Genomic DNA, 27,349 nt, shown 5'->3' with positions numbered 1-27,349 from the left:
TATAGCCTCCGTCAACCGCTTTTGACTCATGACCTAAAGCTGTAAAATGGACACTGAAATATTAACAGTTTTATTATTAATTCTTTATTATTTCATAGAAGAAGAGTCAAGGTGTCGTCGTCGCAGCCGTTTATTTCTGTTTAGATTGAATGAAGTAACGAATTAATGTTTCCCTTCGAATATCAACGGGCAAATCTAACGTTCGAGGTGATTTCTTCCCAATTGTAGCGAGTTTTACACAACTTTAAGAAAATATACCGTGTTTCTACCGTAGAAGAAGTCACGCGCGGTGCATGACGGGACACGGAAGTGACGCACACTTCGTTCACAAGCGATCCATGTGGAAAAGAGACAGGCCTCGTCGCGCTGGAAGTGACGTACGTGCCCTTCAAATGCCACCGACAAAGCGCGCAACCGTCGAATTGGGCCACGGTCATCATGCGGTAATACAAGAAGTGCTCCGTTGTGTTTTTAAACTCCACACACCTTCATTTCTAGAATCATTTGGATCATTTCAGTCCTGGAGTTGCCACTTATCTCTAATGAACTAAAGGTAAAAGGAGCTGTTATAATTGGAACAGAGCATTTTGAGCGATGTGTATGTTTTTAATGAGGTAGAGGTATTATAACATGACTTTACGCTCACAAGAGTCCATTTTCTGTAATATAGGACCTTTAGTACTTGAGCACAGGTTAAAAAGTGTAATTACTACAATTTCACTTTCAGTTACTGCAAAAACTGCTGCTGTTCACGCCCATCTCGAGTACTTGTTTGATGCCGAGGTGCACATTATTTAACTGGGAAAATCCACTCGAGACCAAGAACCAAACAAACGATCGCAGCAGGTACAACACCAAGACAAACTTCACAAAGATGGTGTTGAAGGTTTGTCTCACTGAGCTCACCAAAAACAACTCGAGTCACTAGGGCGCCCTCTAGAGGAGACTGCAGTTTTCCAAAATGTAGCACCTCTTTCACTAAATCGACTTTCTCTTCTTATTGTTTCTGTGAGTCAGAGGAAAAGTTAAAGCCAAATGAGATGATAACATGCACACGTTTTCAAAAGTTTGCACGTGTGACAAAGAAATGGCGAATACTAAAGCAAGTTTGCGCCAATTAGTGAATGTGTATGAAAGAAAGAGGATTTGTACGTCTGAAATTGAGTGATTTTGTGTGTTTAGGCTGTTTTTATATGGCAGGTATGAAACTCTAACACAATACAATACACATTAGCAATCTTACGCAAATAACCAATATCAAAAGACGAAGTTAAATCTGTCAACTGGACAAATCGTTGTAAAAGTGAAGATGTTTCGCTGCTCATCCAAGCCGCTTCTTTGCTATGGATCAGTCCTGGACGACACAGACAATAACCAATATGCTAATGCTAACCCAAATACACGCTAGTAATTCAATATAAGTTAGCACGTAAATAGCAAAAAGACGAAGTTGATCAGATCTGGATGACTGAGGGTTTACACAGACGTTAGCGTGTAAATTCGCTTGTAAATATATATTTTTTGCACACTTTAACTGCTTGAACACATCTTATTCATGAATACCTTTAACTTTTTATACTAAGTTGTGTACTTCTGAACTTATTACAGTATAACTAACACATATCAGACAGCGGAGACCTTTCTGTTTAGGCCGTGCAGTACCACACATGGCCTGTAGGGACAACTTCCAGCGCACTTTGCCAAACTAAAACAGCAAATAGGCAAAACAGACTGGTCAGAACAGGTTGTGTATGTGTTTATGTGTATTTAAAGGGCGAGATGTGTTGTATTTGATGTATGTACCGTATTTTTACAGGTCATTCATGCACCTAAACCAAACTGTTACTCTAATATAACATCAGTCTGTCCAGGGACGACACGTGGAAATTAGTATTCTTGCTATAGCCTGGCATCTTTTTCCTGTTTTTTTCAGTCGATATCCCGATTGGACAGATAAAGTGATGTGATAAGACTATTTACTGGTCATAGTTGGCTCAGAAAGTCTCATCATTTTTACATTTTTATCTATACAAACTGTCCGTCCAGGTCAAACAGTCGTCCAGGTCTGATCCACAGCAACAGGCGAAGTTTAAATCGTCACAAACAGACCTGGAGTTGCCTCTTTTTTGTTTAATTCACACATATTTAACACACAAACGCTGCAAGTTTAGGCTGAGTTCTTCTCTCAAACTAAAAACACTCTGCTCCACCTTGTGTCGTCATCAAGAGGTGATACAGGAAGTGCTCCACTGTGTTTTTAAACTTTAAATTTGGATGATTTCAGCCCTGGAATTGCCCATTTCCATCTTGAACTAAACGGTAAAACGTCGCTGTTTACTTGAAAACTACCACTTCATGACATCACAAGGTGGAACGGTGCATTTTGAGGTTTGGAAATGTAGACAGACTTATATTATAGCTACTCAAACATGTGTGAATGAAACAAAACACAACTCCGGGTCTGTTTTTGAGGAGGTAACAACATTAGAACACGGATTTAACGCTCACAAGAGTCAGTTTTGCTTTAATAAAAACAGATTTCCCTTTATAATTTCATGACATTACATAATTACATCATAATTTACTGTTTTTTTTGTTTTGTCCCTGTCCAAATAAAAGCAAACCAGACCATACTATAACATGAACAGTCTGGAGCCAATGGGAATGACTGACACGTGGATTAACCAATCAGAGAAAAGCACGGCCCGTCAGTGTCACGATCTAAACGCAACAAATATGGCAGCTCAAAAGAAACAAAAGCAGAACACACAGGACTCCAAAAACAGCCCTGATTTCTGCAGAGTCATCAAACAAGGCTCTACACTGTTAATGTGGACGAGAAGAAGTTATAGGCTGTATTTCATGCTAATGTGATTGGATCGCTCCAAAATTGGACAGTTGTCTAATGCACTTTATGGTCTGGCTCCAGCGCCTCCAGCTCTCGAAAAGTAAGCAGAAGGAACACGTAATTACAAGATAAACACAAGAAAATGATCACAGCGGCAATACTCGAGTACTTTCATCGAATTATGCCTAAATAAACTGACTTTAGCTTCCAGACAAAAGCGTCATTTATGCTTAGCTAATTCATATTGTTTCCATGGATACCATCGGCTTTAGCAGCAACAAAACTGAAGGCCAAAAGTCTCATCATGTGGTTTGCTAATGTTATTATAAAAATGAGGAAAATGGAAAGCAGAGAGGGAAAGGCTTTTGGAGAGAGCAGCCAGTTTGGTTTGACAAAATGTCCTTGTCCGCACAAATCTATTAGCAGCAGAACAGAGAATTAATGATGCACAGGTGCCAGTGGGGAAGATTTACTAAACAACACACACCCAACGACTCGGAGTCTGGGACATCGGGACGGCGTCTTTTGTTCCAATTCTCCAGAAACGATGACACAAATTTAAGCGTCTCTTAATGGGCCGAGACTGCGTACGCCGAGAGTTAAAAGTTTGGAGGATTTTCAGACACACAAAAACTGAACAAAAAGGAAAATTCGAGGAGCTGAAGGGTTTTAAAAAGAAAAGACGGTTTGTCAAATGGATTCCTCTTCGGATTATTTTATTGAATCTAACGACGATTCCGCGCCTCCAACGTGAGACTGCCGCTGAATTTGAGGCGAAAGCTGTCAAGATCCTAGCCTGTCTTGTGTTTTCAATTCAATTCAATTCAATTCATTTATTTTTGTAACGCCCAAAATCACAACAACAGTTGTCTCGAAGGGCGTTCATGTTTTGGTTGATGGGGGAAACCGGAGTACCCGGAGGAAACCCATCCAGACACGGGGAGAAACATGAAAAACTCCACACAGAAAGGCCTGGTGACCCGGGGATCGAACCAACCTTCTTGCTGTGAGACATGAGTGATGGCACTCAGTCACCGTGCCGCCAAGACACAAAAAACAAAACAACAGGAAGAATCAGACACAACAAGAAAAATCAGACACAACAGGAAAAATCAGACACAACAGGAAAAATCAGACAACATAAGAAATCGGCCAGGAGACCAGACGATTTTTGTGTTGTTTTCCTTCTCCCTTCTGGGTCGGGAGCTGGAGCTGGGTGGAGATTAAGGCTCCTCCCACACACACCTGCAACTAATTGTTAATCAAGCTGCACCCGGAGGACAAAGGGACAAAGGGAACCAGGACCTGAAACTCAACGCCAGATCGTCCACGTATCCACAGTGGTACAAGCTCTGCTCGGCTCAGTCTCATGTTTTTGCATTTGCTACTCTTTTCTAAGTTGGATGTTTTCGTTCTCCTCGTCAGATCCCGCTCCCTGGACCCCGCTCAGCTCCTCTGTCTCCGACCCAGCTCTCCACGACCGGTACAAACCTCACACCCTCCGACCCAGCGCAACCTCGTCTCTGACCCCGCTGCCCACGATCTTCTCCTGGACTACCGCAAACAACCCCGCCCTCAACGATCCGATCAATCAACCTTCATTTGCACATGTCAAGCTGTAAATACACATCGTTAAACTATTCTCCGAGTTTGTCAGCCGTTACGACAAAAGCGATGCCTCTTGACGACATCTTGAACGCAACACTTGATCGGGTTTTCGTTTTGAAGCGCGTGGAAACCTCTTCACAGCACGTCCTGATCTGCAGAGTCCAGATAACGGTTACATCATCACTACATTATTGACAAACAAATCAATCAGTGATTCGTTATGATGAAAAACTCTATACGGGAAAGGGAACATGAGATATCACCTGTCGCCAATATGTAACTCCATCCTCAGACCCAAAACAAACAAACAAACAAAGGGAACAACAGGGTGTGCCAGCAGGTCCATTAAAGTTTGGTCATTAAAACTGAAATTGGAGATGGTTGTTAACAGTTTCAGTTGTAGTTAGCTCCTCCCTTCAGACAGATATAAGGCAGTAATCTGACCAGAACTGAAGAATTGGCTTGGACGAGCAGCGAAACGTCTGGTTGACAGGTTTAACTTTGGGTTTTACTACCAAAACAACCATGTTAAATACGTGAAACTATATTTATCAAGAAGGATTTGCAGGATCAGGTATCGGCTTCCAAATATGGCTTCAGTCGATATCCTGATTGGACAGATAAAGTGATGTAATAAGACTATTTACTGGTCGTAGTTGGCTCAGAAAGTCTCATCATTTTTACATTTTTATTTATACAAACTGTCCGTCCAGGTCAAACAGTCGTCCAGGTCTGATCCACAGCAACAGGCGAAGTTTAAATCGTCACAAACAGACCCGGAGTTGCCTCTTTTTTGTTTAATTCACACATATTTAACACACAAACCCTGCAGATTTAGGCTGAGTTCTTCTCTCAAACTGAAAACACTCTGTTCCACCTCGTGATGTCATCATGTGGTGATACAGGAAGTGCTCCACTGTGTTTTTAAACTTTAAATTTGGATGATTTCAGCCCTGGAATTGCCAATTTCCATCTTGAACTAAACGGTAAAACGTCGCTGTTGACTTGAAAACTACCACTTCATGACATCACAAGGTGGAACGGAGCATTTTGAGGTTTGGAAATGTAGACAGACTAATATTATAGCTACTCAAACATGTGTGAATGAAACAAAACACAACTCCAGGTCTGTTTTTGAGGAGGTAACAACATTAGAACATGGATTTAACGCTCACAAGAGTCAGTTTTGCTTTAATAAAAACAGATTTCCCTTTATAATTTCATGACATTACATAATTTCGTCATAATTTACAACAAAAACGACATATTTTCTAACATTTCAAGCCTTGTATCTGAAAGAAGCCGCTATTCCGCGTGCCATATATCGTATTGTTAGAACACAGAGCAGCGCGTTGACTGCTGGGTAAACAGATTATGCAAAAAGCGCTTTGGGAACGGGACAAAATGCAAATACAAACAAACATCTTTCTTCTCGTGCCCTAAAGGAAACATATCATTAATTAAGTAACTGGCAGCAAAGACTCTCGCTAGATTTAAACCGACTTTTACCGCGGAGACACACTGAGAACTTATAACTGTGTGCGCCTTTCTGTCTCAGCACGGAGCCTGTAATTAACTCCAAAAACTGATGACGAAACCGCCGCGGCCAGCATCAAAGAACGACGGCCAATTTCCCCAAGAGCGGCGACACATCACGGAACAGCGCCCCCTGCCTCACGACGCCGTTAAGTCATTGTGCGTTCGAGATTCGCCATCTGGTGGAATAAAACGTTTACGGCGCTAACAGCTGAAAGTAAAGGTGCGATAAAGAGAAAGAACTGGATTACGAAGGCAGTTTTATTGTGTGTTTTTTTTAATCCCGGTTTGAGAAGCGCTTCCTCCATGTTTGAACCGGGGACTGTTAGCTGCCACATGCAATAAATGTTTAGTGCGCCGTAAAGCCCCCGTCTTCATGACCTCAGACGGAGCCAAGGCTGTGCACAAATGAAAGAGCTGCAGCGGAGGAAACGCTACAGAGATTTCAAGGCCAGTTTTTGTAATTTTGATAGAAAGTAAAAGTGAGGAGGAGGAGGAGAAGGAGGAAGAAGAAGAGGAGAAGGCGGGTGGGTGTTCGTGCATCCAGGGTAGCACCAAACTGTTCATTTAAATCACAATGCTGTCATTTCTTATAACAAATATGTGGATTGATGTGATATAGGGGGCGGTTTGACGGTTGCACACTTTGAAGTACAGTTCGAAGTACTGTTCCCGGCCGATGAAGGGTACTCCTCCATGGGACAGGTCTACGCCACAGAGCATATGTCAACCGCTGTCTGTGCGCTTACGTTACGTCGCTTACGTTACAATGAGGTATACGCCAGTTGACTCATGACCTAAAAATGTTGACGGATGCGCACTTCGAAGTACCGTTTGAAGTACTGTTCCCGGCCGATGAAGGGTACTCCTCCGTAGGACAGGTCTACGCCACGAAACATATGTCAACCACTGTCTGTTACGTCGCTTACGTTACAATGAGGTATACGCCAGTTGACTCATGATCTAAAAATAGCGACGGTTGCGCACTTCGAAGTACAGTTCGAAGTACCCGGCCAATGAAGGGTACTCCTCTGTGTAGCCTCCGACGACCGCAAAGGCCATGCCGAAACGGGACAGGCCTACGTCATGGAGCGTACGTCAACCACTGTCTGTGTGCTTACATTACGTCGCCTTTGCCCCGTGAACTAAAGATGTAAAATGGACGCTAAAATAATTACAGTTTTGTTTTAATTATTTATTATTTCATAGAAGAAGAGTCAAGGTGTCGTCGTCGTCGCAGCCGTTTATTTCTGTTTAGATTGAATAAAGTAAGGATTTCATGTTTCCCTTTGAACATCAATAGGTAAATATAACGTTCAAGGTGATTTTTTCCCCGAGTTGTAGTGAGTATTGCAGAACTTTTAAGGAAATATACCTTGTTTCTCCTGTAGAAGAAGTGACACGCGGGGCATGATGGGATATAGCGGTGCGTGAAGTCTGCTCGGATGCTTCGTTATCTCCACGCAAACGCTGGAAACGCAGGGCACATTTGTTGGTCGCATTCGGGTCGGGTGCATGAAATGGGACGGGTTTTGTCGCGCCGGAAGTTACACAAGTGTCCTTCAAATGCAGCCGACGAAGTGTGAAACTGTCGAATTGAGACACGGTTACTGTGTCGTTCGGCAAGACACTTAACCAACCTTAACCTCAAGACTATTAACGTGGTGGAAGGAACAGTTCATGAGTCTGGAAGCACATCTGGACCATAGACGGTATAAAGAAGTGAACTGAGTGAGTATGACGTCAAATGAAGCTCATCGAGGCTAGCGGTTATAGCGGCTAATTTGGAGCCGAGGTCCATATTTGTAATTCCGACCGCGAGTATCGTAGCAACCAAAGAGCCAATCCTGAGCCGGGCTGCTGAAGGTTACACTCCTTACAGCCCGCATCGCTGTTTTAGAAAGAAGCTTAGCAACGCTGTCAATCAAACCTGTTGCTAACGCTAAGGGGAATGACCTCAGGGAAAGAAGGCGCCTGATTTGTCTGTTATTAATGTTCATATCTTGATTTACAGACACAAAAGTGAAATAAAAACACCAGGATCATGTAGAGCGGGTTAATACGAACAATTTAAGACCAAAATGAGTCTGACAGAAAGTAAACTGGAGCCAGAAGTGCGCCCATGATCACTTCCTATTTGGAACGCGGCGGTTAGCAGGTTAGCGACGTCCATTTATATAAAGAGTCTGCGATTTAGACACATAATAATGGATGATTTATTGTAACTTGTAATGGTCAAAACTGGATCCTACATGTACGGAGACGAACAGTCCAGAGCATTTACCCCTGACCTCAAAGGACAAGAAAAAAAACACTTTGCATTTGGTTGAAGAAACTGAACTGGGATTGCTAAAAGAGTCATGCTGTTGTTGTGTCCTTGGGCAAGACACTTAACCCACCTGACCCCCGGTGTTTGTGTACTTATATGAAAGTGCTTTGAGAGACTAGAAGGTGGAAAAGTGCAAAATAAAAACTATTTTGACCATCACCTTATGTATGAACTCTAAACCAACGCCTTTGTACTTTACTTCGTTTTTTTCGGTTTGGCAACAATTCCCAGGTCAGTTTGCACGTACCAGAAATCCTTGGAAGTTTATTGATTTTACGGAAATGTTAGAAAATATACAGAGCGTCCATGAAGTCTGTTTACAATTTAAGAAATGTTTTACAAAGGCAGTTGATCAGATGTATTAATCAGACGTGTTTTGTTGTACTCAGCGGTTTACGAAGTGTTTGACCTCGTTTAATCCACCTCTGTACGATCACCGTTAGTCACATGATGTACAGTTGTCCGTCGCTATGTCGCGGTTCACTTTTCACGATATTTTTTTGTGTAATTTTGCAGTTTTTTTTACAGCGTACTCGTATCTTTGTTCGATACTCGACGTCTTTAACGCAGCTCCAAAGGTTTGACATCAGGTCCATCCCTTCAATCCAAAGATCTGGAAATGTTTGACTGAAGAAGTGACGGAAAAATCCAATGTGATTAAAAACTTTTATAACCTCCGAGGAAAATAGAACAAATGTAATTAATATATTTAATCACTCGCCTTTGTGATTAACTCTGAAAACTGTACAGAGACTTTATAGACTCTGTGTACAGTAAATATACGACAACTGAGAGAGAGAAGTATCGATGGAAACAACAGAGTAAATCAATCATAAAAGTGTGAGGAGGAGGAGGAAGAGGAGGAAGAGGGGGGAGAGGAGTAGGTAGAGGTGGAAGAGGAGGATGAGCAGGAGGAGGAGAAGGAAGAGGAGGAGAAAGGAGGAGGAGAAGGAAGAGGAAGAGGGGGGAGAGGAGAAGGTAGAGGTGGAAGAGGAGAAGGAGGATGAGCAGGAGGAGGAGGAGAAAGAGGAGGAGGAGGAGGAGGAAGAAGAGGAGAAAGGAGGAAGAGGAGCAGGAAGAAGAGGAGGTGGAGGAGGAAGAGGAGGTGATGGAGGAGGAGGAGAAGTAAGAGGGGGAAGAGGAGTAGGTAAAGGTGGAAGAGGAGAAGGAGGATTAGGAGGAGGTGGAGGAAGATGAAGAGAAGGAGGACAAGGAGCAGGAAGAGGAGGAGGGGGAGGAGGAAGAGGAGGTGGAGGAAGAGGAGGAAAAGGAGCAGGAAGAAGAGGAGGTGGAGGAGGAAGAGAAGGAAGAGGAGGAAGACAAAAGGAGGGCAAGGAAAAAGAGATGGAGGAAGAGGAGGAGTAGGGCAAGAAGGAGGATGAGAAAGAGGAGGAGGAGGTGGAGGAAGAGGAGGAAAGAGAAGGAGAAAGAGGAGAAGGTGGAGGAGAAGCAGGAGAAGGAGGATGAGAAAGAGGAGGAGGTGGAGGAAGAGGAGGAGAAGGTGGAGTATCCAGGAGTTCAGGGGTAAATTCTTCTAAACATAAACCTGTTTCTTGTGTAAATTCGAGCCTTTGTCTTTGACTTTATTTTTATGGTTTGTTTCTTAGCAACGGCCCCAGATCAATTCACACAAACCAGAATCTCTTCAGTTCAATGATTTTTACCGAAATTTTGGAAAAGACCAAAGATCAAAAATGAAACTAGTCACTGGCCTTTTCAGAGCAGACTCAGAGTTTAAGAGGATTTTTCACTAAACTTTGAACTAAATCCTTCACAGAGGAAGTTATTTTTCAGTCAGTGATTCTTTTTAAATAGTCGATAAGTTCAACAATATTTTTTCTTGTGTATTTAGATTTTTTAATTAGATTTTTAACCAAATAACTGTAAATATGTAAATGCCAACGGAGATCGACAAATAACGATGGAAATAACAGACTGAAAACATCAGAAAAGTGAAAAAAAGGAGGAGGAGGTGGAGAAGGAGCTGGAAGAGGAGGTGGAAGAGGAGGAAGTGGAGGAAGTGGAAGTGGAGCAGGAGGAGGTGGAGGAGAAGGAGGACAAAGGAGAAGGAGGAGGTGGAGGAATGGGAGGAGGATGAGGTGGAGGAGGACAAGGTGGAGGAGGAAGAGGACGACAATGAGGAGGAAGGGGAGGAAGTGGAGCAGGAGGAGGAAAACGACGAAGAGGTGGAGGAACAGGAGGAGGTGGAGGAGAAAGAGGAATGGGAGGAGGAGGAGGAACAGGAAGAGGAGGAAGAGGTGGCGGAGGAGGAGGAGAAGGAGGATGAGGAGGTGGAGGAACAGGAGGAGGAGGTGGTGGAGGAGGAAGAGGAACAGCAGGAGGACGGCAAGGAGGAAGAGGAGGAAGTGAAGCAGGGGGAGGAAGAGGAGGAGAAGGACAAGAACTCGGAGGGACAGGAGGGGGAGGTGTTCACATGTTTAACACACAAACCCTTACATATTTACAAAAAAAAACAAACCTTTTTTTTTTTTTTTTTTTTTTTTAGCATGTTTAAGGTTCCGTACCATCCAGATAAAGAGTCAAAACAGACCTGGAGTTGTGTTTTTTTGTTTTTTTTGTTGTATTCACACATGTTTAACACACAAACCTTACGTATTTACAAAAAAACTACAAACCTTTTTTTTTTTTTTTCAGTTTACCATATTTAAGGTTCCGTACCCTCCAGATAAACATCCACACAGACATGGAGTTGTGTTTTTTTTCATTCGCACACGTTTTAAACACAAACTCTGCCCACGTGCCTCATACAAACAAAGAAAAACAAAACACTTCCTCCTCCGTTAACGCAACGAAGGAATAAAATCAGTAATTCCCACAAATAAAGATTGTTGTTGACCTAATCATCATAATTCTGATTTTGTATTTGCCGAGCGCCCGCTGTATTAACCCTCGCCACAGTGAGGGCCAAGCCATTTACACAAATCAATAACCGGAGCGGTGTTATTACGGTGGAGGTAGTGCGCTCGCAGATAATCACAGAAGAAGAAATAAAAAACGCTAAATGGAAGTGATGGTTCAAATCTCTTTTTCTGGACACGAGTAAATAGGACAGTGAAGCGGCTTTAAACGCTTTGGTAATGCAGCTCTGCGGAGAGGCGTGCGTTTTACGAGTTTTATTTACAGCGGCGGCGTAAAAACGAACGGTCGGCTTTTATTTCAGTTATGTGTATTTATACAGAGAGAGTCCGATGAAGAAAGCGGAGAGTTTTTAGTGAGAGTCGTGTTAAAATACAGAACGATACAAACGGAAAAACAAAACGGAAAACTGCACAGGTTCATTTAAAACAGTAAAAACAGGAGCAGGTTTGTCTTCACATTATTAAAGTGCATTAGTATCAACAATCATGAGATGTTGGATTAAAAGTTCTTCTTCTTCTCTTCTCTCCTCTCTTTCCTATTCATCCCTCCCTCTCTTTCTCTCTCTCCTCCCTCTCTCTCCGTCTCTATTGTTCAGGTTTTACACATAGACAATCATCAGATCTTGTGTTAAAAGTTCTTCTCCACCTCTTCTCTTCCCCGTCTTCTCCTCCTTCCTCCCTCCCTCACTCTTCTTCTCTTTCTCTCTCCTCCTCTCCACTCCCCCCCTCCTCCTCCTCCTCTCCTCTCCCTGTCTCGTCCCTTTCTCTCCCTCACTCCTTTCTTTTTCCTCTTCATTCCCTCTCTCTCTCTCTCCTCCTTTCTCTGCTCCTCCTCCCTCACTCCTCTCACCCTACCCCCCTCCTTTTTTCTCCCTGTATCATCTCTCTCCTCTTTCCTCCTCATTCTCATTCCCTTCCTCTCATCTTAACCCCCTCTCTCGCCTCCTTTCCTCTCCCTGTCTCCCTCACTCTTTCTCTTTCCTCCTTATTCTCTCTCTCCTCTCTGTATCTCTCTCCCTCCTCTCCTCTTTCTCTCTCCTCCTCTTTCCTTCGCTCCTCTTTTTCTTTCCTCCTCATTGCCCCCCTGTCTCTCATCCTCTCTTCTACCTCCCTCCTCTCTGTATCTTCCTCCCTCCCTCACTCCTCTCCTCTTTCCTCTCCTCTCACCCTACCCGTCTCCTTTTTCTCTCCTTCTCCTCTTTCCTCCTCATTCCCTGCCTCTCTCCTCTTCTCCTCTCCCTCTCTCCTCTTTCCTCCTCATTCCCTCTCTCCCTCTCTTCTCCTCCCTCTCCTCTCCTTGTCTCCTTTCTCTTCTCATCTTTCTTTTTCCTCCTCATTCTATCTCTCCTCTCGTGTCTCTCCTGTCTCCTCCTCTCCTCCCTCTCTCCTCTCCTCCCTCTCTCCTCTGTCTCTCCCTGTCTCCTCCTCTCCTCCCTCTCTCTCCTCCCTCTCCTCTCCTCTGTCTCTCCCTGTCTCCTCCTCTTCCCCCTCTCTCCTCTCCTCTGTCTCTCCCTGTCTCCTCCTCTCCTCTGTCTCTCCCTGTCTCCTTCTGTCCTCCCTCTCTCCTCTCCTCCGTCTCTCCCTGTCTCCTCCTCTTCCCCCTCTCTCCTCTCCTCCCTCTCTCCTCTCCCGTCTCCTCCTCTCCTCCCTCTCTCCTCTCCCGTCTCCTCCTCTCCTCCCTCTCTCCTCTCCCGTCTCCTCCTCTCCTCCCTCTCTCCTCTCCTCTGTCTCCTCCTCTCCTCCCTCTCTCCTCTCCTCTGTCTCCTCTGTCTCCTCCTCTCCTCCCTCTCCTCTGTCTCTCCCCGTCTCCTCCTCTCCTCCCTCTCTCCTCCTCTCCTCCCTCTCTCCTCTCCTCTGTCTCTCCTCTGTCTCCTCCTCTCCCCTCTCCTCTGTCTCCTCCTCTCCTCCCGCTCTCCTCTCCTCTGTCTCTCCTCTGTCTCCTCCTCTCCTCCCTCTCTCCTCTCCTGTCTCCTCCTCTCCTCCCTCTCTCCTCTCCTCTGTCTCTCCCCGTCTCCTCCTCTCCTCTGTCTCTCCTGTCTCCTCCTCTCCTCCCTCTCTCCTCTCCTCTGTCTCTCCCTGTCTCCTCCTCTCCTCCCTCTCTCCTCTCCTCCTTCTCTCCTTCTCTCTGTTACTGATATAATATTTCAGTCTTTTGTCCAAACCTTACACGACTAAACAAACCTTTTAACCTCTAAACTAAACGAGTTCAAACGACAGAACGTGGGCTGTCAGTCTCTTAATAAACCTGCATGTAGAGTTCACACACAGGTTGATCCGGGGGTTGCCGGTTCGATTCCCGGCTCGACTCCATGTGCTGCGTTTCATAAATCCAAACACACTTGCCTCATCTCTGGAAACGGCTCAGTTCTGTTTATCAAATCTGAAATAAACACCGTACAAACCCGCCTTTTTAATATTACCCTGCTTATTTTTGGAAAAACTAAATTCTTCCGCGTGTTTCCGTTTCTTCCCTGCCTTATTAGCATCGGGCTGTCTGAAATTAAAAGTAAATTAATTTGAGAAGTCGGGAGAGAGGGAGCGAGGGAGGCACATCGCTGTCTGCACGTCGGCTCTACCCAAATCACTTTTCCTTCAGACTGATCAGTTTAACAATTGAAAACAGGCCGAGCGTTTAACAGGAACAACGTCGCACTGATCAGAAAACAGGACACGTCACTGAAGCTGCGTTTCAGTAATTAGCACGGAGCTACCTGCCTGAAAAAGGATATTTGTGCTGAGTCATAAAACACACGGCAGAACTTTTCCGTCGTCCAGTTAGAGATGGAAGGATGAACGGCGACATCGTTTATAGAGATAAAAAAGGGGCGATAACAGACGGTTTATGTAAAAGGACATAGCTAACCTGCTAGCCGCTACGTTCCAAACAAGAAGTGAGCATGGGCGCGCTTCCTGCTTCATCGACTCTGGCTCCAATTCACTTTACATTGAAACTGCTGCTGTCAGACTCGTCATTCTGGTCTTAAATGTTCGGATTAACCCGCTCTACGTGATCCCGGGGTGTTTATTTCGCTAATTGTCCAGAAATCCAGTCCAGAAAATTGTTGTAGAAATCCAGACTTCTACCTATGACGCAACAATCCAGGGAAAATGGAACTAGAGTATTTGTATTAACCCGCTCTACGTGATCCCGGGGTGTTTATTTCGCTAATTGTCCAGAAATCCAGTCCAGAAAATTGTTGTAGAAATCCAGACTTCTACCTATGACGCAACAATCCAGGGAAAATGGAACTAGAGTATTTGTATTAACCCGCTCTACGTGATCCTGGGGTGTTTATTTTCGCTATTGTGTCTGTAAATCAAGATATGAACATTAATAACAGACAAATCAGACGTCTTCTTTCCCCCCAAAGTCGCTTAAGCTAGCATTAGCAACAAACTCCCTGATCCACTCGTCTCTCCCCGGCCTTTGCTCTGTCGCTTTTTTCATTTCAAACCATCAGAGAATCAGCTCCAGACTCGGAAATTATCTGAAGATTTGAATAATTTTACTAGAAATTTGTACATTTTAAATCACACGTGTCAAACTCAAGGCCCACGGGCGAAATGTGGCCCTCTACATCATTTTATGTGGCCCTCGACAGGGTAAATTAAAAGGTTTGACGGTCTTAAAATGTCGTTTTATCAAGAGATACGCAGTTACACATATTTTTACACCTAGGCAAATGCGATATTTTTTAACGTGAATAAGTAATAAATACAGAAACAGTTAATTAACAAGTTTAAAAAGTAGTTAGATTTATTTTACATCTGGAGCTTTGAGAGCAGCCATTTTACTGATGTGGCCCCTCGTGAAAATGTGTTTGTTTCACTGTAAAAACCTGCACATAATTGATTTTTTGTACTGGTTTAGACGGAAGGAAACAAACTGTACTGAACACGGGGACATTTTATTGTATTTTCCTGCTAATGTCAATGATAAACTGTTTGTGTTATTATGTAATTATATTGAAATGTGTGTTCACCTGCCCCGGGATTGAACATGGAGAGTAGCAGTAGTTAAATCTGGTACGAATCGTCTTTTCCTTTTGTAGGATTAATGAATTTGAACATGGTCCCTGACAAATAAAGAATAAAGACAGAAAGAAAATTGAGAACTATTAAAAAAAGAGGGTGAGTAATTGTGATTTATTTACGATTTTAAACACATTTGGCAAATATAACCTGGATTCCGCTCGACTCTACGACCTGCTTCTTAAATCTCTGCTGTTTGTGCTTCAGGTCCTCAGCAAAACGAGATGAAATTAGAAAAAAAGAAAAAAAAAAGAAAGAAATGATCAAACACTGACACAATTCAGCCGGTCCCTGGGGTGTGTTTCTGTTTTACACTGAAGCAGCAGCGGCGGCGGCGTCCGGGCTCAGCTCACGATGTGATTGGCCGTCCCCCGGGAAGACACGCCCCCCTCGGCACCGGGCCCGACGAGCGAGTCTGTCCATCTGATCGAGTTTCTACGATAAAACTTAAAATGTGCATCACAAAACAGAATTTAAATCAGAATTAAACGGGTTTGTGTCTCTATAGTTTTAATCTCTGACATCTGTGGATTATTCTGTTATAATCTGCACATTTTAAATCACAATATTCATTTAAAACGTTTATTTTAAAACAAGAATAAAAACGTCATCGTAACAAAGAGGCGTGTAGCTGTTGGCGCCCCCTATGGACAGCTGCACGTCACACTAGCGAGCAGCGGATTTAAAAAACAACAACAAAAAAAGTACCAAAATGACGACGTGACGCTGCCGAATCCTACGAATATCACGGATTAAGAAAATAAAACCGGAGAAGGAAGTGCACGTGTCACAGGCGGAGGTCAAAACGGGGGTTGATCGGCAAAATGGCGTCTTGAAAATAATCGATTATTTTTATATTGCCCTAAATTAAACTTGTATTGGAGCGAAATCCATGCCAGGTTAAACTTTTTTGGAGCGAACGTGCCATTAAACTTTGAAACTCTATTTAGGTAGAGTCTCTCTTTTGGAACGGAGAAGAGATAAAAAGCTGTTGCAAACCCTCCCGGCGTCAAGTAAAAAGAACATCACTAAAAAACATCTAAATCCTGCTCCGCCTTCAGTGGAGCTGGATTGATGTAGTGTCTGAAATATTTAGGATGGAACAGCTAATTTACGCAAAAAACATCCAAAAGAAACACATTTTATATTATTTGGAACAAGTGCGTCAAGTTTTTCAGCTGATTTTTGTGACTTCTCCATTTCAGGTGAAGAATTATTATTTTACTGTACAATGCGTAGAAACTGTTTGATTGCATTTCGTTCCTTCACTTCTTGTAAATAGTTTGTTTTTTTTCTTTTTACTCTTTTAATTAACCAAAATGGGATGTGACCACAGAACAAGGCCAGTCTATGAAAAGAACCTTTAAGGGACTTTGAATAATAACGCTCGTTTCGTACTATATTTGAACTGGAAGAAATTAATCTGTACAATATGAAAAATAAGCAAAAATTACAGTTTGCAGAAAAGGTCTGACTTAAATCTTACAAAGTCTGTACAAACATCAGAGTCATATTGAAAACAGTATCCAGCAACAACAGGCGTGTAGAGGTCAAAGGTCACAGGAAATCACATGAGGTTTTAAAATCAGGAATAAGTTAAGACTTGGGAATGGATTTAAGGATTGGATTGGATAAAAGAACACAAAAGAACACAAAAAGAACACAAAAGAACACAAAAAGAACACAAAAGAACACAAAAAGAACAGAAAAGAACACAAAAAGAACCCAAAAGAACATATAAAGAACACAAAAAGAACACAAAAAGAACCCAAAAGAACACAAAAAGAACATAAAAAGAACACAAAAGAACATAAAAAGAACACAAAAGAACACAAAAAGAACAGAAAAGAACACAAAAAGAACAGAAAAGAACACAAAAAGAACAGAAAAGAACACAAAAAGAACCCAAAAGAACATATAAAGAACACAAAAAGAACACAAAAAGAACCCAAAAGAACACAAAAAGAACATAAAAAGAACACAAAAAGGACCAAAAGGAACACAAAAGAACCCAAAAGAACACAAAAAGAACCCAAAAAGAACACAAAAGAACAGAAAAAGAACACAAAAAGAACACAAAAAGAAAAGAAAAAGAACACAAAAGAAAACAAAAAGAACACAAAAAGAACCCAAAAGAAAACAAAAAGAACACAAAAAGAACACAAAAAGAACAGAAAAGAACACAAAAAGAACAGAAAAGAACACAAAAAGAACCCAAAAGAACACAAAAAGAACCTAAAAAGAACACAAAAAGAACCCAAAAGAACATAAAAAAAACACAAAAAGAACACAAAAGAACACAAAAAGAACACAAAAGAACACAAAAGAACACAAAAAGAACCCAAAAGAACATAACAAGAACACAAAAGAACACAAAGAACACAAAATGTATCTTTGTCCTCCCTCTGTCGTCCAAGTACGACCCAGAAATGAGTTTTCTTTTGCCCTGTACTGTAAACACCTATAGAGACTTATGGGAGGCCGTTGCCGTGTTCTTACTCATCACAAACTACAGTACCGCCATACCGCAGTTTTATATATAGCCCCCGTCCCCCCGGTACCCTCTGTTTTAGCCCGCACATGACTCAAAACTAGGCTACGGCTACGGCTGACATGGCTGTTTAACGACGTCGGAATAAGCATCTTTGAAAAACTTGGAGAACACTGTAAAAGTCGGCGTCCCACTGAATTCGAGCTCCATGCCCCGTCGCACGAGCTAATAGTGAACTCACTTTCTCTGCCATCACAGTTAATTATCCATAATGAGCCCTTCTCGCAGTATATTCACAAATTTTTACTCCCAAAAACACCATTAAGAGACCAGCTGCAAAGAACCGGTCCAAACGTTCGGATGCGTCCAGCTGTCGTGACCCATCTGCCGTGGGAATGATCAAACGCGGTGACGAGACGTAGACGTTGGCGTGATGTAGCGACGCCCGAGGGAGACGCCAGACACTGGGATGGGCATAATAACACAAAAAAACGTAGGATGATCGGCCAATTCGGAGCGATAGATAGTGTCAATACTCCAGACTCAGGACGACAAAAACTACTACCTATGTCACATGTGTCAAACTCAAGGCCCGCGGTCCAAATGTGGCCCTTCACTTCATTTTATGCGGCCCTCGACGGGGTAAGTTAAAAGGTAGGTCTTAAAATGGTCTTAAAATGTCACTTTTACACAGACATATTTTACATCTCGGCAAATGTATCTGCAATATTTGTAACTTGAATATGTAATAAATAAAGAAAAGTAAATTTATTTGACATTTGGCACTTTGAGGCAGCCATTTTTCTGATGTGGACCTCAGTGAAAATGTGTTTGACGCCTCTGATCTATGCAGAAAAAACATACTAGGAATGTATTTGTGTAAGGATTTGGATTAAACTTGTGAATCAGGAGTTTATCTGCATTTTTAGATAAATAAATGCCAAATAATACCAAATCCCGCCAACGTCTTTTTTAAGTTGTTGTTCCAGATAAATCCTTAGAATCAAATTAAAATGATTAGTCGATACGGATACACGGATACAACTTTTTCCAAAACAAGTACGAGAAAGAGTACTTCATTTGGAGTACGCACCGATACTAGATATTTTTACAGAAGTTAAATTATTGTAGCAAATCTAATTCATTTCATAGGATTTTTCTAGTAGATCTGACTTTTTCGTTTAAAATTTCTACTGAAAACACTTTTTTTTTTGTGCATTTACAGATAAATAAAATATAATTTATTTAGATAACCACCTGGCTTTATTATTTACCACTTCATCTTTGCCAACTGCGCTAACTGCTAATGAGCTAACCGCTAATGAGCCACTTTTAGCTTAGCAGTGCGTGTTGTTTTACTGTTGCCACGGCCAAACTTTCACCGAAATTGACGTGCCGTACCTCTTTTAAAAGCTCTGAATCCGCTTTATTCAGCTAAATTTGAAGAGTTACACTTCCACGTCACTGTAAACTGTGCTGTTCATCTCGCCGTGACGTCGGTTCTGGTTATTTTTGAGCCAAACGTTGATTTTGATAATTTGACCCGTTTAACAATAACAACAATAAGTGTTTTTCATTTTGTTACCACGGATTTTACAAAGACAACAACGTAAAGGGGTTTTATCAAGAATGGATGGGATTATATTTTGTTAGCAGTAAAATACATTTGGCTTTTGAAAATATGACTATGCTAAGAGTAAACTGTAAGACTCTGATGCAGGGGCGGTGCCACAGGGGGGGCTGAAGGTCAATGCGCCCCCAAAGCTCCATAAGATTTTCACCCCACTTTCATCGCACATCCAAACTTGACTAAAAATACTGTTCAAAATGAGACTCCAACAAAAAAAATATGTTCTTTTATAAATCACTACAGGAGCTAACTACATTAATATACGTTTTTCAGTTACAATAAGTTAAAACGCAAGTACAAACAAAAAAGTGCTAGCAGCAATTAACGTTAGCATGCTAACTATCGTAAACACACACACTGCACTGATATCTGCTGTGAACTATAAAAACTTTTAGAGTACTAAATATTTTTACAGTTCACTGCTCAGAGTCGCCGCTCAGAGTCGTCGCTCAGAGTCGCCGCTCAGAGTCGTCGCTCAGAGTCGCCGCTCAGAGTCGCCGCGCAGAGTCGCCGCCCAGAGTCGTCGCTCAGAGTCGCCGCTCAGAGTCGCCGCCCAGAGTCGCCGCCCAGAGTCGCCGCGCAGAGTCGCCGCCCTGAGTCGCCACGCAGAGTCGCCGCCCTGAGTCGCCACGCAGAGTCGCCGCCCTGAGTCGCCGCCCTGAGTCGCCGCCCTGAGTCGCCGCCCTGAGTCGCCGCCCTGAGTCGCCGCCCTGAGTCGCCGGTCAGTCGCCGGTCAGAGTCGCTGCTCAGAGTCGCTGCTCAGAGTCGCTGCTCAGAGTCGCTGATTCTAACTTAGAGGCGGCACCACTCAGAGTTGTCGCCGCCGCTCTGAGTCGTTGCCGCCGCTCTGAGTCACCGCTCAGCTGAGAGAAGACTTATAAACTTCAAATAACACGCAGCGTAGTTACAGTAGTATCGGCTCATGGTATCGACAGCCCACTGATGAGTATGAGTTGGTATCGGTATCGGTGCATCCCTATTAATCGACGAATACAAAATTTCGTCGACTGAGACTCTTATAATCAAATGTTTGACCAAACCATGAACACTTTTCTCATCTCGTGCAGCTTTGACCAGATCCATAACATAAACATAAGATCACACTTTACCCGAAAGACGCAGATTTCCACTGTCGACACGGCGCGGCCCTCCTGCATCCCGCCGTCGACGAGAGCCTCCCGGGGTTCTCTGTGACCTCCAGAGGCAAAGAGCCATGTCTCCTGCAACAGAAATAAGCACAGACCATATAACAGAGGAATGCGTTTCACGTGGCGCTGACATGAAAGGGTAAAAGGAAAAAGAGGTGAGCGGGAGAGGAAGGGAGCTGCATTGTAATCACTCCAGCTCCTGTGAGGTTTTCCTGTGGGGCCTGCTGACTTTTGGGTGACTTTTTTTTTTTACTGTCAGCGTAATATTTCAAAAGAAGAAGAATTTTACCAGCACCGAAAAGAGAGGTCCTTATATCAAGAAGCTACAACGAAGTGGAGAAGGTGGAAGACGCGTATCGATGACTCATGTTTGATGCACAGGAGTGTGAATGTGGCTGATACGTTCACACACACACACACACACACACATTAGGAGCACCCGGGGGCCCCAAACATCTGGACCAGCATGCATTTTGTTTGGTGCATACATTAACATTAACACCTGCCATTTTTATATAAATGTGGTGTGAGTCGGTCTAAGAAAAGCGCACGACCACAGTGTACGATGAATGAATAATGCAGAGTCCAAGCAGAGCAGCACTGTTAAAATACAGAACAATACGAACAAAAAAACAAACAAAACACAAAGCACAGGTCCGTTTAAAACATTAAAAACAGGAGCAGGTGTGAGTATAAATGTTTATTACCAGATTATTAAAGTTGCATTAGTGGCACCGATCTGTCCAGTTTTACATGTTCTTCAAAATGTTTTCCATTTTTGGGAAGAAAAATAACCAAAAACCTTTTAACCGTGGACCGTGGATCTTGTATTAAACGTTCCTGTATCAAAGTTCAACAAACAAGTGAGATATTGAGTCAGTGTTTTGTCATAGCCCCTTATGAATAAATGTATCGAGTGTTGTTCTTCTGACAGATGCGAAGGCCAAACGACTTTTTAAGGAGTGAATATTGTTTAAACTCATCACCTGTTGTGAAACGAAGGGCGGAGTGAAAGAGTGAATCTAAAGTTTTAAAGCAGAGGCTGAAGTCTGTGTGTTTATTATATCTACATAATCTAGAACAGAAAGAAAGGTGCCTGAACTATTTTTTTTTTTCTGTAATTCAAGGGGATACGATTTGTTTCTCTAATAAAATCATCATTTTAATTTTAAACTGTTAGATAATTCTTAGACGTGTTTTTTTAAAGTCTTCATCAAGTCGAAACCCAAGATATTTATATGTGGTGACTCTTTCAATCAATGCACCATTTACAGATTTGTAGCTTGCACATCCCTTTAATGTTTTTAGGAATACTTGTACTATGTATGTAAATGTACTTTAGGAATGTTTTGTACTTATAAGCCGCAGGTTTTTGTGTTGTAATGTGATATTTACACAGAAAGACGGTGCACAGAAGGTTTTTTTTTGTTTTAATTTAGGAAATGCTTTTTTCTTTTCTTTTTTTTTAAAAACTGTGTCTGAAAAGCATCAGTTCATAATCTTTCCCCATGTCTTACTTTTGCATTTACTGTCAGAGCGCCCCCCAGTGGCCGTTAGGCAGTAAAAATCTATAAATTAGCCGCACTGTTGTACAAGCCACAGGGTTCAAAGCGTGGGGAAAAAAGTAGCGGCTCATAGTCCGAAATTTACGGTACTTAAATTATCATTGAATGCAAATAAATTAAGATTTTTGAGGAAATTTTGGCTTTCATTAAAATCTTGCTGCAGTTTTAAAATCGCCGGGTCGACAGAGGTAGAACTTGAACACAAAACAGCATCATCTGCATATAAATGTATGAGGCTTTCTCTTAAATTGCAACCAATGGAATTAATAAATATAGTAAACAGTAGCGGGCCCAAAATTGAGCCTTGGGGAACTCCTTAAAGTTAACACATTTGATTTAAAATTGGTTATAACTGCCTGGACTCTGTTTGAAAGTTAATTTTGAAACTAATCACATGCAGCATCGTCAAATCCAGTAAGTGTCAGACGATTTTATGATCCACTGAATCAAAACCTTTAGTTAAATCAATAAACAGAGCCACACAATCTTGTTTGTCGTCAAGGGCCATGAAAACTTTTGTGGTTGCAGTGACTACAATTCCCCTTTTCTGAAACACGATTGATAAGATTCAAAATGGAGCATTAATTGAAGTAAAGTGTAACTTGATTTGCAACAAACTTTTCTAAAAATTAAATAAATTAGATATTGGCCAGAAATAGTTTACATTTTTAGTTGTCCCGCGGTTATGTAAAGGCAAAACATGAGCCGTTTTCCATAATTCTGGTATAGCTGCCATTTAAATGAATAAATAAAAAATATGTAACAGACTTTGACTTAAATATAGAACAGCTGGTAGATCAGGGGTGTCAAACTCATTTTCACCGAGGGCCACATAAATAAAATGGGCCAGATATAATTTAAGACAGTATAAATGTCACCAAATGTACCGTAAAATAAATGCAACTACTTTTTAATCTTGTTAAATAATTGTTTTTGTATACTTAAAGTTATAAATATTGCATGGATCTGAAAAAAAAAAATGACTGTGTAACTGTATCTCCTGATAAACTGATATTTTAAGACAGTCATACCTTTTAATTGACCTTGTCGTGGGCCACATAAAATGACGTGGCGGGCCGCATTTGGCCCACAGGCCTTGAGTTTGACACATGTGTTTTAGATCAAGGTCAAGCTCTCGTGAACGTCTTTTTGTCTATGGAGTGGAGAGCATTTAAAACCTACATGTAAGTGAAAGGTTTTGAAAAAATATGAAAAAACGGAAATGAAAAAGCAACTTTGAGCTTCTAGGAAAGTTAGATCTTATATTTATACTGCATTTATATTTCTGATAATCCCATTTCACAAAAACGACGCAGATTAGCAGACATTAAATCATATAAAAGACTTTCTGTACATCACGCATCTCCCTCGGGAAAGTACATGAAATATCTATCATTTTCAGATCATATTCTGTGTACGGGTGAGCGAAGTATTGACAAAAGTAATTCAGAATCACAATAACAGTAATCAGAAGACAATCCAACAGAAATGCTAAGAGGTGTTAATAAGTAGCTGAGGTTCAAGTATCAGACAAATGGGAAAAGTGCAGGCAGATTACACCGCGAGTCTCTTCATTTTTACGGCGGATTATAAGCAGCACTTTCAGAAACGAGATATACTTGATATTCAAATTCGGCGTATCGTCAAAACAACATTTACAATAATAATTTGATCTATTTGCTCTTACAGATTGTTCACGTTTATCCATATAAACACAAACAAATCACTGTAGTGTTATTTTATACTGGAAAAAAGAATGGGTTAAGTGAGAACAAACGCCCAGAGCAGACGTCCCGCTCCCCAGACGCTTCCTCCATCTCCCGCAGGTCGTGATCTACGGCTCATAATGAAGAAAAGAATGAAAATCGAAGGTAAATCAACATCTTTGCTTTGCAGCTGAGTGACAGAGCGGTACATTACTTCTACGGAGACGCTAATTTGGTTGTCAATCTCCCATCACAGCTCTTCATTCCGCGTCCAGGAATGATTCAAGATGGCCGACGTTCCTCCACAAAACTCGAGGTGCCGATTTTCATTTAGGTTCGATCCACTCGCAAAAAAAAGCAGCGTCTTGACTACACGATTAAAGCTGCGCTGTGCACGTTAACGCATTTTGACGTACAATATGCTGCTGTAAGAAAGTATAAAAGATAAACGATAATACTGAATGCCACTACGTAGGAAAAGACGAAGTTTAAATCTGTTGACTTTGTTTCACTTTAAGACAAAAACTGGTTCACCGTAAGGACAAAACCCCGAGACACAAACAAAAGTAATGTCGTCTACTCCGTTCAGTGTAGTAAAAAAGTGCCGTGAGCGTTACGTTGGAGAAACTAAACAGCCGCTCCGTGAGAGAATGTACAAACACCGTCACAAGAGCAGCTCGGGACCACAATCTGCGGTTCATCTTCATCTCAAAGACGCTAACCGCTACTTTGAAGATAGTGCAGTTCAGATCTGAGCCAGAGAAAAGAAATGGTTTGAGAGGAGAGTTAAAGAAGCTATTTTTGTTAGGAAAGACAATCCTTCGTTAAACAGGAATAGAAACCTATGATTCCATCCTCAGACCCATAACAACGAAAAGAAACAAAGAGAGCAATAAGAGGATCTTTAAAGGTCGAAAAGGGTGGTTAAGACTGAAAACTGACAATAGATGTTTACAGTTTCAGTTTAGTTAGCCGCTCCCTTCAAACAGATATGAAGGCAGTGTCCAGCAGTAATCTGACCAGAACTTTGGATGAGCAGCCAAACGTCTTCACTCTTACAACTTTTTGACAGATTTAACTTTTAGCTTTTACTAAGTTTGTAGCTAAAACGTGTCATCAGCTGCGGCGACAAGTCAGAGGTAACCGGGCAGTATTAAAGTCAATGAGGTAGAAACAACAAAGGTAGAAAAACACTGCAAATAATAAAGGCCAAAGTTAAACCTGTTAACTGAAGATGAGCAGCGAAACGTCTTCACTCCTACAACGATTTGTCCGGTTGGCAGGTTTCCCTTCGGCTTTTACTACCAAAACAATTATGTTAAATATGTGAAACGATATTTTTTAGAATGAAGTGTGGACGCTGATACTTAAGGGTTTGCAGGATCAGCTTCCATATGTGGCTTCAGTCGATATCCTGGTTGGACGTATAAACTGATGGAATAAGACTATTTACTGGTCATAATCGTCAAACTTTGTCTTTTGCTGTGGATTAAACCTGGATATACTGTTATCACTACGTGTTGGATACACCGTGTATGTGAACGCAGATCAACAGCAAGCCAAACTCGGTTGTCAAGAGCCAGGAAACTGAGCGTCTTGCTCCTTTAATATGGTCTTCAAGACAGCTTACACTTCATTACAATTGTGGTGTGAAAAGCTCGAGTGAAACTGGGAATACAAACAAATAAATATACATTAGTACCATAACATAAAGTACATGTGTCACGAAAATAGCAAACTTAACAAACTGCTACTTTAAGGAGTCACATTACATTTTTCGCGATCTTTTCATATGCTAATTAGGTCGTTAATACGCACGAAAATAGGCGTGGCTATGCTAATACATAGTGCTCCTGAGCTAGCAAGATCATGGGCTAGGTCTATGTCTGTTTATAACGTGTGCTAAACCAATTTCCACAACAGGGCAACTTATAAACTAATTGAAGTCACTAAATACACATTCAACTTACAGCCATTGCTTTCGTAGATGTAGATAAGATTTTAAACAAGATGAGCAGCTCTGGACATCAACAAGGACGCTTATTTTAACACGTTTTTATCTAGCTGAATTCTGCTGCTGTTACCCATAATGCATTGTGACCACTTCCTGAGGCCTTCAAAATAAAACACAAGTAACCCAAAACTAGTGTATATAGTAATTATTTTTAACAAAATTACTGTCTTAAACATGAAATATTAATCAATGAATTATAATGTAGTAAATTATTAACATTACAAAATTATTATGAACTTTTTCTGAAAGTAACTTTACTGTGGGCAGAACACTGGACGACTGAGGGTTTACACAGTTATCTATGTCACTACGTCCGCCACAGCTCAAAATCTTGTCATAGAGCAGAAAAATAACAAAAAGTTTCCCACTAATACGAAGAAAAAGAACCAATCTGACCACTCAACTAATGATGTTCTATGTTGAGAGCGGGATTCGAACCGCCAACCTTCGCATCAGTGGGCAAACGCTCCACCAACTGAGACAACACGGGGACGGCATTGCTTTAGAATGTTCCGCAACGCTGCTTTGAACTTACCCATCTCGCACTCGTTTAGCATTGAAAAACAACAGAAAGCGGAGCAGCCCGTCCACAGATTTTACCTCCAACTCGACCTGGCGACATCAGCAGCTTGTCTCCATGGAGATAAATACGTTTAATGCCCTACGGTGGAACGTTTCAAGGCAAAGGAATAACACCTCCGCAAGGACAGGCAGGTGGCCGGCCGTATATAGAAACATTGCATAACCCACCTTTAATAATGTCCAAAAGCAAATTAGACGATTACGCAACATCATTTAATCACCTACTTCAAAAATAAAGGACTAAAAACAGCACAAACCAAATGCAAAATGCTGAGTAAGTGGAACGTTCTTGTCTTTGTCCCAGATCTTTACAGAAGGCTGTGGTTATGTCATCAGTACAGTACAGTAAACACTGGTATTACACAATCTCTAGTGTGGACATCAGGGCTTTTTTCCTTCACAAAATGGAAAAAAAACTATTTGATTTTATCCTTTTGGACAAGTTCATGTCATGAGTAAAAGTCCTATATCACACAAAATGGATTCTTGTGAGTTTTTAGCCGTGTTAGAATGATGTTACCTCCTTAAAAACATACGTCTGTGTAACATCTCCAAAGCTCAAAACGCTCTGTTCCACCTTGTGATGTCATCAAGTTGGAGTTTTACAAGTTAACAGCTCCTTTTACTTTTAGTTCAGCGGAGATAAGTGGCAACTCCAGGACTGAAATGATCCAAATTACTCTAGAAATGAAGGAGTGTGGAGTTTAAAAACACAGCGGAGCACTTCCTGTGTTACTACATGATGACATCACAAGGTGGAACAGAGTGTTTTTCCGGTTTGAGAGAAGAAATCTGGACAAATATGCAGCGTTTGTGTGTTAAACGTGTGAATGAAACAAAAAAAAAACACAACTCCAGGTCTGTTTGTGACGAGGAAACAACATTAGAACAGATTAGAAAATATCGTAATATGAGCATTTAACGCAAGACTCTAGATCCAAACCAGATCAAGAGACGACGGAAGGATTTCAGTTTGTCTGT

General features: G+C 41.8%; 1 protein-coding gene across 2 annotated transcripts in view; it reads right to left on the bottom strand.

The window, feature by feature from the left end:
- The window catches only part of LOC117373171 (IQ motif and SEC7 domain-containing protein 1), a 247,212-nt gene that overhangs the window by 131,762 nt on the left and 88,101 nt on the right, over positions 1-27,349 (bottom strand). For both annotated transcript variants that reach the window (XM_055222994.1, XM_055222996.1), the window contains exon 3: positions 20,463-20,573. In XM_055222994.1, coding sequence (XP_055078969.1) covers positions 20,463-20,573 — 111 coding nt within the window. The remainder of the gene's footprint in view (positions 1-20,462; positions 20,574-27,349) is intronic.

Source organism: Periophthalmus magnuspinnatus, chromosome 7 (genome assembly GCF_009829125.3).
Source record: "Periophthalmus magnuspinnatus isolate fPerMag1 chromosome 7, fPerMag1.2.pri, whole genome shotgun sequence".
NCBI lineage: Eukaryota > Metazoa > Chordata > Actinopteri > Gobiiformes > Gobiidae > Periophthalmus > Periophthalmus magnuspinnatus.
Note: the sequence above shows the minus strand (reverse complement) of the source record. Positions and strands in the feature narration are given on the sequence as shown.